Below are 11,205 nucleotides of genomic sequence, written 5' to 3'. Positions count from 1 at the left end.
TTGGAGAAGACTAGTCACTCTAGAAATTGCTGGAAGCAATAAGCCAAATAGCGAAGATTAATTAGAAACTTTCCAGCAGAGTTTTCTTCAGCTAGGAACACTCACAGCCAGCAGCATCCTGCACGTGGTCCCCTAGGGAAATAAAATGCAAGATCAAGGTCTGCAGCTGAGCGTGAAGGCAACAATTTTAACACTCAGACACCTATATGAAAACAGTAGGGTTTTGGTTGTTTGGAGGGTTTTTTTGGGTGTCTTATGGTCTCTGTGACACGGCACCATTGTGCTGGAAGGAATCAGCATCCCGCGGGTGCCCGCTCCGTCCAGCTCTCCTGCCACACCGCCAGCGGCGGCCGAAACGCGGCCAAAGCAGGAATAAGAGCCCCATCTACTGGAGACTGGCGAGTGATCCCCACGCTCCTGTTTTGCAGCTGTGCAACCCACCCATCAGGCGGGAGCGACGCGGCACAGGAACGATTTGTTCGGCAAAAGCTTGCCCCAGTCTTCGGCACGACTGCCCTGGTGGCACAGCAGCTCGGAGTTGCCCAATGTGCCGCACTTGTCACGCCGAGCTCCCTGCTTTGCAAAACCGCACATCGGTCCCTGCCCCACATACATGGTGGGAGGGTGTATCAGCCCTCTGAGCACCCAAAACGTTGTTTCAGTCCTCAGCATCCAACTCTTGTCCATACAATAGGCCCTGCTCCCCACTTTGGGGCTGCTAAAACCCAGCCCCTAAGGGTAGTGGACACAAACTGTCCCTGAAAGATGTGCTGCGGTACCCCTTGTCCTGCCTAAAGGTCACCAGCCAAGTGAGCTGCGTGACTCAACCCAAGGAACCCTTCTGCATGTGGTATAATAGCATTTAGCATGAAGAACAAGGGTTTCTACCAACTCTGGTATTCGGAGCATGGTTAGGGAACTATAATTTCAAAGGATGTATCATGTGTCCCTTCAGAATTAACTTTATTCATGCTTGAACAGTATAGTAAAGGCAATCTTGTAGCCAGTGAAACAAAAACTGACACAAATATTTAGGATTCTGTTTCATGAGAAGACACATTAGTTAAACTCAGTCTGTTAATAAACCTTATAAAGTGAAGGTTTAAGCAGCATCGCAAAAAAGACACATTCTTTCAGCTATAGAGATAGAATCAAAAAGGTATCTTCAGTATGTAGTTTTGTTCATTGGTGACTGAGTGTATAAATAAAAATTACATGCTTTCAAAGCTGGACAGCAGGAAAATGGCAGCAAGTATTCCTAAAAGCACAAGTATTAAGAGAGAAAATATAAACAGGTTCAGAAATCAAGGCCTAACGAAGCAAGAAATTCAGAAAGTCAGTGTTGTAATATAGCGAGATTGTACCTATCACAGTCTGCCTGTTTGCACGGCTGATAATCAATGATGTTTTTCATTCTCAGTGCAACATACAACTCTTAACTTCACCTGCCATACAGACTCAGTGCAGACGAAGTTCACACCAAGAGGTTTCGTTGTTTTCACAAGCTCGAGGCTGCAAGGGCTGGGAGCCAGTGGTGCCACACATTGGCTAGAGCAGAGAACCTTTGCCTGAAATGCTGGCCCATGTCTCTTTGGAAGCTGCAGGTTGTGGGGGGATGCTCCAGCAACACCTGGGTCCTACAGCAATGAGGTAAATCTGGAATCTCTTCAATTTACTCTGCCAGGACACTTGCATTCAGGATGTCAGGCCTTATCTGGCCTAAAAAAGTTCAAGATACATATTTGGAGAATGCTGCATTCATGACAATTGCAGATTTACCATGTGCTTTACTTCATGTGGAGTCTATCTGCATCGAGACGCAATTAATCCAAGGAAGAAAAAAAATGTATTACAAGATGCTGCTCATAGTCCTGCTTGGGGAAGAAGCCTCCTATGAGGAGCAGTGAGGTGAATTCATCAATCACACGCACCTCAGTTTCCTTTGCATGGTTATTTACATGGTATACTGATTTTAGTAAATGGGCTCACAATGTGGATATACCATACTTCCAGAAGACAGCATCAAACATCCATCCTATAGGCATTTTCAGTTCCACAAAGCAAAACAGACTACAGATGCAAAGAGTGGAACATTTTTGCAGCCTGGATTAAAGTAAAGAGATGAATCTCTTCAACTGTGCATAAACCCCTTTGCTTCCTGCAAAAGAAAAGCCTTGGTGTAATCTTGCAATATATGGATACTAAAAATATCATGATTATTTGGGCAAAGAAATGACTGGAGGGGAAAAGGAACATCTGTGAATAGTGGCACATAAATTAAGGAGGGAATTAAAAAGCATGTGCCTATAAGAGATTCATGGATCACACTGCATCTTCAAAAGCTAATTTCTCCAAAGGGGTTCTGTGTTTCCCAGCAACACCAGCCAGCTCCTGTTGAGACCAACTGTGGAAGAAGGCTATCCCAAGAAGCCCACCTAGTCCCATTCAACCCAATTCCATCAACCCAAATGAAACACATAGAGGTCACAGATAAGGGAAACACTACCATGACCCTCAATGGAAATTGTCACTATATGGAGACCTCCACATAAGCCATTTTGGGTCAAATCAGATCAATCCAGAACAAGCTACAAGGTCTCTGCTTCCTTATTCCACACTGCACTTAGCAGAAAAAGAATGCAATAAACAAGCCAGTGTCTCTAGGATTAGTTTCTCCCTCCTCTTCCTATTCCTCTACACTGCCTCAGCAGATTACATCTGCCAGGCATTTGACATGTGAAGCTCTGGCAGATGCATGATTTTCTGCTATGTCTGTGCTGCTGTCTCCACTCCTGTGCCACGACCTGAGGATCACAGCCTTCCTGCAATGCGTCCTCTGCTGTCACAGCCAAGGCTGCCGCTTTTTCTGAAAGGCTGAAATTCATCCCCTCTGCAGTGCTGCAGGCAAATGAGCTCTCCCACTCTATCCCCGTTAACCCAAAGAGGTGATTCTGAATCCACATGCACAGATCTGTCTCCTGATCCAGCTGTGCAGATACACCTGTCACGGGCAGTGCTCGGTTACAAGAGTGACAGTCACAAAAGTCAAAGTGATACTTTAGGAAACACTCAAATGAAAACAACCACATTCCAGTAACATACCAGAAGTATTTCAGTAGCAAGTACTCAGAACTGATTGATTTCAAACGGCACCATCACCCACACAGGAGCTGTCTGATGACTGGAACATACTTGCATAAAAAAGTTACACAACAGATGAAGCAAAGGGACAATGGTGACACAGTAATAGCAGAGATTCAATGCATTTTGGGGTAAGACTAAGCTCAGAGTTTGGAAATTTTTGATGTGGCAGAGTGAAAACAAAGTTCAGGCCAACAAATTTTTTGGAGCAATGTCAGATCTAGGGTGTCAATCAACATGTGGCTGTTCCCACCCCAGCCACAATACCCACCCATAGTCCTAAAATGACCAAGCTTCTCAGCCCATCCTGACACAAAAGTAACAGACTTCAGGTGGCAGGAAGGAGCCTCCCTCTGCTGGGTGCTGGACAGTACTGTAGGATGTGCCACAAGCACATATCTGAGGAACACAGTGCACCAACAGACAGAACGGGGAGGGCTCTTTCAGGAACAAATGGTGAAGTGCTAACATGCCTCTTGGCTAAAAGCTGTTCATTAACAGAATCTTTAGTCACCTTGTCTTGTAAAAACAAGAGGAAGAAAGATCAGCCTCCTTTGGACAGATATTTTGCAATAACTTACATAACTTGCTTCAGATTTCTTTACAGCTAAAATTCACTATTACAGCAAAATTAAAAGACCATGTGTGCCAAGAGAAAATATTCTTTACAGATTGATTGGCAATGCTTAAGGTACAGAAAGTAGAATCTGCGACTTCAGCAACATGGAAAAAAGGATCCAATCTGAACAATCTTCAACAAAATCCCATTTTCTCTTGAAGCGTCTACCTCCCATTATTACTAATAATCACAGCAATATAATCCCTCAAAAGAGTTAAAGCAAATTAATTAATATGAAGGATGTTTCCTGAAGAGTTCTGCAGTATTTTTGAGGAAGGAACTGGCAATACCAATGCACAAGCTGGGATTCCATCAGAGGAGCAGCTCCCACTCAAGGGCTCTGTTCTCCACGCTGGGCAGTCAGGCCATCTCCCATACCTGGTCACCAGAAACTTCCCAGCCCTGCAAACTTGTGAAACCCTAGGCAGAGTGACAAAAACACCCCATCTGGGTGTACTCAGCAAGGCTGACAAAAAAAACCCCAACCAAAAGCAGACTGCTCTTCCCCACCTCACCACCTCCTCTCTGGAGAGCAAAGGACACTGCTGTCTCCCTCATCAGGGCAGAGCCAAGGAAGGCAGAAATGTGAAACCAGTGCTGAACACTGACACAGACAGGAGGGGCAGCCCACAGAGCTGCTGCAGGCAGGCAGAGAGCCCACAGCCCCCAGTTCCACTGAGCAGGGTGTAACACACACCCCACCTTCGGCTGAGGACTGTGCCCCATTGAGGACATCACCCACACGTCACCAGCCAACAAGTTACAAAAAGCAATACCAGAACAACGTGTACTAAACCATTAGTACTTTATTTCTTTCATAGTACAGCAGGGCTGAAGTTAAGACCATTCTGTGGCAGTGCCAACCCACTCAGTAGCCTGGGCCGTGGGAGCTGCTGACCAATCCTCAGTGGCAGGCTGGGCGCTCCAGTCCTCTGCAACCACAAAGACAACAACTCTTAGTGCTCCCCAGCTCCTTCCACCCACAATACACCCCAGCCCTTTCCAGACAGCTCACCAAACTGACCTGTGGGGAACTGCTGGATGGGTACAGATGGGACCTGCACTCCCTCAGACCAATCTGCAACCTCAGGCTGAGGAGGAGCAGTGAATTCAGGTGCTGGGGCTGTCCATTCGGTCTGGAATTCCTCCTTTGTGACTGCTTTCTCTGCAGCTGCCTGTTCCTCCTTTTCAATCTGCAACAGAAAAGCCCAGCCTGAGTCTCCCAGGAGCACAACCCTTACTATCACACATCAAACAACAGGCACCAGCTGGCAATATAATTAACCAACCACCACAATGAAGTGTGAAGTGAAATCATTATATTGCCAAAACCTGTCTTTAACAGCAGACACACGGGACCACAGGATAGGAGCACAAGCAAAACATCTCGGAGAGACTGCCATGAGGCTCCTACCTCCTCAGGATCCCTGTAGAAGTACAAGTCAGGCATGACTTCCCAAGGGTGCTCACGGGAGATGGTGCCACGCATGCGCAGGACCTCCCGAGCCAGCATCCACCACATCAGACCCACTGAGTGGGCTCCCTGAACAGAAGAAAGTAGGTAAGAGCTGTTGTGATGCTAAACCTTCACAGAGAGAGCAGAAGACATACTTGTACACAATCCAATGTTCTTGCTTGGAGAGAAAAACATTACTTGTCAATGTCTAAACTTATGTACTTAAGACTCAAAAAATGGCAATTTTACAAGTTCCCAATGACATGTTCAGATCTCTGCAGAAATCATTGTGCTTTCTGGTCCTCAGCTTCTGAATTGCTGTACACAACAGAGCCTGAAGTAACTCTCCTGCTACAGTTTCACACTGCTCATGTGAGAGTGAGCCCCCACCACGTGAATCTCATCCAAAACACAGGGATTATGCTCACCACATATGCTAGAATAAAGAAACTGAAAGCTTGACCAAATAAACAAAGTTCACACACACGCTCAGATGTGGCTTACACTCATTTTGACTGACATCTAGACAGAGATCAAAGATAGTTTCTCATCTTCCTAGACTTTACCTTTCAGGTGATTTCTGGCAAAGTGATGTTTCAGAGCAGTTTCACCATCAGTTCACTTTATCTTTCATTCATATTCATGATCTGTGGCAAGAATGACTATCAAACTCCACTCATTGGGCCACCAAGACCCTCATGGTGTCAGCGAAAAGTCCTGCCACGTTACTATAGCACACGTCCTACACTTGAGAGTTCCTTGGCCAGAAACCAGCCTCAGCTCCAAGCTCCAACTGTGTGCAGTTTACTTCTTCCTCCCCCCCACCTGCTTGCCAGTTTGTGCGAGACATTAATTAGCTCATTCCCCAAGAGACACATGAGATACAAGCCAACCCTCCTTTGCACAAAGAATCCATCTTGGAAGCCCAGGGCATGGTCTGGAGGAAGCTGCCTGGAATATCACAAGTGTTACCTTGTTATTGCAGGGAATAGCAATATCCACGTAGCGCAGCGGGGAGTCGGTGTTGCACAGGGCTATGGTGGGGATGTTGACATAGGATGCCTCTGTCAGAGGCTGGTGATCAGCCCGGGGGTCTGTAACCACCAGGAGCCGGGGCTCACGGAAAGCAGCTTGGATCTGGTTGGTGAAGGTGCCAGGGGTGAAACGCCCAGCAATAGGAGTAGCCCCAGTGGCAGCAGCAAACTTCAGAACCGCACGCTGCAAGAGGAAAGCAGCAAAGGTGAAGTGGCATAAGTGCATTTCAACCACGTCACCCAGGCACTGTCAGAGAACATGCATAAAATTTAACTATTTGCTTCAATTCCTGTGAAATCAAGACTCATCACCTCAGAAGAAGACAAAAAAAATGTTTCTGAAAATAGTTTAAAAGAACATACCCACCAGCTGCCAAGTCAGGCTACAGAAAAAAATCCTTCTCTTCCCCTAAAGTTACATGCATGCTTTACTTCCAAATTCTCCAAGTCAAATCATAAAGAGGGAAAACCCAAAACCTTGTGAAAGAGGCAAAGCAAATTTTCTTCCATTATTTCTACACACTTTCCTTATCCAGGAACTACAGATAAAGCTTAGTAGTAAATACACACAAATTGTAGCTGTGTCCATTAAAATAGCAACTGGCAGCTCTTATTCAATTGCAACAGCTTCCAAGTTCTAAGGCATGTGGCAGGGCCTACTATCAAACTCCAATCCTAGAGGGAGCCCCTCTCCTGGCGTTAGCGAAAACCCTGCCATCCTTTGCTGTTGCACACTTCCGACACTTGAGAGCTCATTGGCCAGAAACTGACCTCAGCATCAAGCTTTAACAGTGTGCATGTCAAGCCCACAGGAAACCAAGCTTTTTCTTCAGAAATTCGCCCCCAAATCTCTTCAGAAATTCACCTCCAAATCTCCTGAACATTTGTGGTTCCACCTGCAGTTACCTAAAGAAATGAAGCTCACAAACTCCAGGGAGTAATTAGATTTACAAGCTATTACCCTCTACAACAGAACGTTTTTGCTAAAAATTTAGAGTTAAAATTACAAATATACCAGCTACTACATGGTGCTCAATAACAGAGAAAATGTCTTCTTTGACAACTTCTGTATCAGGTGCTTACTGTCCCCAAAAAATTAGTGCCAATGACCCACAGTACTTCTGAGGGGAATGGGCCACTAGGGGACTGGCCACTAACATGACAGAAATCCAACAGGAAGAAGGATACAGAAGAAAACCAAGTTATCAAACACCCTGACATGGGGAGTACATTTTAAATCTGTTTCAAGATGCCAAGTGCAACACAATCAACACATTTACAGAAACCATTCCTGGTTTTATTGCCTTTTTTACCAAGCTGTCACTGACAGGTAATGATGCATGGCAAGGGAGTCTAGCTCCAGAGACTGCAGGCTTCCTGATGTCTGTACCTGTCCAGTGTTCCTGGAAGAAATGACGCTCACATCAGCTGGATTCTCAATGGCAACAATGGCACGAGCTGCCAGGAGCAGCTTTTCCCAGGTCCTCTTCAGATTAATGATGTAAATACCTATTGAAAATAAAAGCCTTTAGAGCAGGCAGCAAATACAAGATCCTAAAACAGGAAAGTACTCCTCCACCATTAAACCTGTCAAATGGCTGTGGTTACTCAAAAATTCATAGAATCATCAGATCATCACCAAGCTTGGAAAAGACCTTTAAGATCATCCCATCCAACTGTCTGCCCAGCACTGCCACTGTAACCACTGAATCATAACACCTAGCAGCATACCCAGGTCCCTCTAAAACACCCCAGGGATGGTAACTGGGCAACCTATTCCACTGTCTGACCACCCAAACTGTGACCATTTTTTTTTTTTTTTCTATTATCTTATCTAAATGTCATCTGTCTCATCTTAAGGCCATTTCCTCTTGTCCTCTGACTGCTGGCAGGTAGAAGAGGCTGGTCCCTCCTTTCAGGTAGTAGTAGAGAGCAGTGAGGCCCCCTGAGCCTCTTCACAAGACTAAACAAACCCAGCTCTTTCAGTCATTTCTCATAACATTTTCTGAACCTTTCAAAAGGTCTTTTCTGCCCCTCTCTGTACATGCTCCAGCATCTTACTGTCGTTTTTAAAGTGAGGACATTATAGTCTAATTCTAGTTAGTAGAAAGCCATTCCAATGAACACCACCCCTCATGTTTTTAATGTACCACACTTCTAATACCGATCAAGAACCTAGGCCTGCTAAGAGCTTTGATCTGCCAACTGATCTATTGCTCTGAAGAGCAATAGAAACAGAAAATACTACTGAAATATTAAAACCATTTTGTCAATATAGTCCAGAACTAGTGTAACTGCCCAAACCGGCTGTGACYGATTTACCAAATTCCAAAATCAAAACTGTCAAGAACTAATAGAATTGTTCAAAAATACCTATTTTATTTTAACTCTCTGAGTTAACATTGCTCAGCAAAAGCATCTGCTCTTTTCAGGCCACGGAGAAATCATGCTCAAGCACTAGCATTTGCCAGCTTCTCCCAGCTCTGCCCACAAGATCCCACCTGCCCAACCCGGACCACGCATCCCGCCGTTTTACCATCGCTCTTCCTCTTGTAGATGTACTGCTCCATCTGGAAGTCGAGGTTGGTACCTCCCAGGTGGGTCCCGGCAGCGAGGAATTTGAGGACATCCTCCTCCTTCATCTGCAGGACATCAAGGCCTCCGGACATTGTGGGGTTTCCCTTTGGAAGCAACGACAGGGAACCTGCGGACACAGGGACAGGGACCCGGCTCAGGGACCCGGCTCAGCCCGGAGCCAACGCGCCACGAGGCGCAGCCGCCCCGCCCGCCATCTTGGGCCGCCTCCCGCGCTGCAGCCGCCAGGCCCCGGCCTTCCCGCGGCCCGGCCCGTTCGGCGGAGGGACCGCAGAGCCCCTCGGTGTTATCACAGGACCCCCGGTGTTATCACAGGACCCCCGGTGTTATCACAGGACCCCCGGTGTTATCACACAGCGGGAAACGCGCCCCCCGCTACCCCCCCCAGCCCCGACTCACGCTGACAACGCCGTGTGGAGGCCTAGGCGGCACGGAGCCGAAAGAGAACCCGCCTCCGCCCGGCGTGTATAAATAGCCTCCGCAGCCAATGGAGAGCCGCGGGGATGGAGCTCCGCGGCGGCGGGGACGGGCCGAGCTCCGGCGGCTCCTCCCAGGATCGTGATCCCGGCCCCGCCCGCTCGTCCCGGCCCCTTCCCGACACCGGGCTGCGGGTGAGTCTGAAAGAGATTTGTAGGATTTTGTGGGAGTACGAATTCGGATCCGGAGTGTAACTCCTATGTCGAGCTGGGGGTGTTTAGCCTGGAGAAAATGAGGCTCTGAGGGGTGACCTTATCGCTCTTCACAATTTCCCGAAGTGAGATTGTAGCCAGGTGGGGGTCGGCCTCTTCTCCCRGGAAACAAGSGACAGGATAAGAGARTATAGCCTCAAGTTTCACCAGGGGAGGTCCAGGTTGGACATTGGGAGGAATTTCTTCCCAAAAGGGGTGATTAGACATTGGAATGGGCTGCCCAGGGAGATGGTGGAGTCACCGTCCCGGGAAGTGTTTAAGAAAAGACTGGACGTGGCACTCAGTGCCATGGTCTGGTTGACAGGGTTGGTGTYCGGTCATGGGTTGGACTAAATGTCCTCAGAGTTCTTTACCAATCGAACTGATTCTGTGGTTCCATCATTCTGGGGCTGCTCCAGAGCATCTTGTGGCTTGTGCTCCAAGCAACATCAAGGCTGTTTTTGAGGCCCTGAAGCAAAAAGAAAGCAAAATATTTATTTTAAACATGTTACAATTCCATTTTGCTGCTGAAAGTGAAATATATGCTATCATGCTGATAATTATTTGATGAATTATATCTAGCCTCTAAATTGTTTACTGTGGGAGGAAGCTTCTAAGAAGCTGCAGCATCTTCGTTGCACCCACATTGCCCCTTTCTGCAGGGGCACTGCTTTGGCACCTCATGGGAGAGCCAAGATTGTCSCTGTCCTTTGCAGAAATGACAGTAAAAACACATGAAATTGACACTGAATTTACACCTTGTTCTGCAGTAGACATTTTTGTGGTACTTGCCCCTTTTTTGTGTGTTGTTGGGTTTGGGTTTTGGGTTTTTTTGTTATGTGCTTTTAAGAAACAACAGAAAGTGAAGAGATTTTAAAATCTTCATCTTTCTCACCTTCATGTCCGATTCTGAAGCAGACACAGGCCTGAGAATGGAATTTCTTGGAAGAAAAGTAGTGATACTTTACTATGCTTGCTATCATCAGGATCTGGATACATTTCTGGAAAGAYTTCTGGTCTCTGCACTATTGTCAGTGCCTTCTGYWAGTAATAATTCATCTTCACRTCCTTCTAACAACAGTGCTCCTTTMGTTTTCTCTCCTCTACATGAGCCTCATATAACCACAGCAGTTCGGCTGGGCCTGGACTCTCCTGTCAGCCTATTTTCAATGCCTGAGCCCTGAATTACCCTGGGGGATGATCGCTTAAGTAGCAGGGTACAACACCATTTCATGCATGTTCATTGTCTCCGGGAAAATGGCCCTCTATTCTTCTTTTCTGCACGCTCATTAAATGGTGTTAATTAGCAAGATTACCAGWTCAGCTTTAGAATACTCTCTAAGAGAGTAATTCAAACATTTGTCACAGGGTGRTGACAAAGGAGATAAAATGAAACTCAGCAATAGGTAGTTAGCTCTTAGCAAGTTCATGAACTATTATTGCCCGAGAGATTATAGACATCTGTGGCACCTTGATAAGTGCAGAGTGCAGAGTGCAGAGTGAGAGCTGACCAGAAGGGGCTATGTACAGCCTGTGTACAGGAGCAGTGTGAGTGTTAGCTTGGGAGGGAAGACGGGAGGTGGTGGTGATGTTCCCGTGGTCTTGTGCAGTGGAATTATTCAGGAGAACTCTTTTGCACACAGTTGAAACCCAACTGGATTAAAAGTATGTATTTGAACATAATGATTGGAA

At 46.6% G+C, this 11,205-nt stretch overlaps 1 protein-coding gene and 2 non-coding genes across 3 annotated transcripts; all 3 read right to left on the bottom strand.

The window, feature by feature from the left end:
* Positions 1–4,548: 4,548 nt before the first annotated feature.
* On the bottom strand, positions 4,549–9,326 carry RPSA (ribosomal protein SA). The gene is made up of 7 exons (XM_057377274.1): positions 9,245–9,326; positions 8,787–8,954; positions 7,641–7,759; positions 6,189–6,434; positions 5,175–5,303; positions 4,785–4,953; positions 4,549–4,692 (listed from the first exon to the last, which is right to left on the bottom strand). Exons 2-7 carry the CDS (start codon positions 8,917–8,919, stop codon positions 4,598–4,600), a joined length of 891 nt encoding a protein of 296 aa, XP_057233257.1. The 5' UTR covers positions 8,920–8,954; positions 9,245–9,326; the 3' UTR covers positions 4,549–4,597.
* LOC130580045 (small nucleolar RNA SNORA62/SNORA6 family) lies at positions 5,862–6,020 on the bottom strand. The gene has a single exon (XR_008966074.1). It is a non-coding gene; the product is annotated as a small nucleolar RNA SNORA62/SNORA6 family (small nucleolar RNA).
* Positions 6,893–7,050, bottom strand: LOC130580044 (small nucleolar RNA SNORA62/SNORA6 family). The gene has a single exon (XR_008966073.1). It is a non-coding gene; the product is annotated as a small nucleolar RNA SNORA62/SNORA6 family (small nucleolar RNA).
* Positions 9,327–11,205: the final 1,879 nt, after the last annotated feature.

The sequence above is a fragment of the Malurus melanocephalus genome, unplaced genomic scaffold (genome assembly GCF_030028575.1).
Source record: "Malurus melanocephalus ecotype Western Australia unplaced genomic scaffold, MMel_1.1 scaffold_309, whole genome shotgun sequence".
Taxonomy (NCBI): domain Eukaryota; kingdom Metazoa; phylum Chordata; class Aves; order Passeriformes; family Maluridae; genus Malurus; species Malurus melanocephalus.
This window is presented reverse-complemented; position numbering and strand designations above follow the sequence as displayed.

Bases quoted from the DNA above. Each gene is read 5' to 3' on its own strand.
- RPSA (XM_057377274.1), bottom strand. From the start codon at position 8,919: ATGTCCGGAGGCCTTGATGTCCTGCAGATGAAGGAGGAGGATGTCCTC. The intron at 7,760-8,786 runs GTAAAACGGCGG...TATTTTCAATAG, and splicing joins CTACAAGAGGAAGAGCGATG to GTATTTACATCATTAATCTG. The intron at 4,954-5,174 runs GTAGGAGCCTCA...TTTCTGTTGCAG, and splicing joins TCTACAGGGATCCTGAGGAG to ATTGAAAAGGAGGAACAGGC.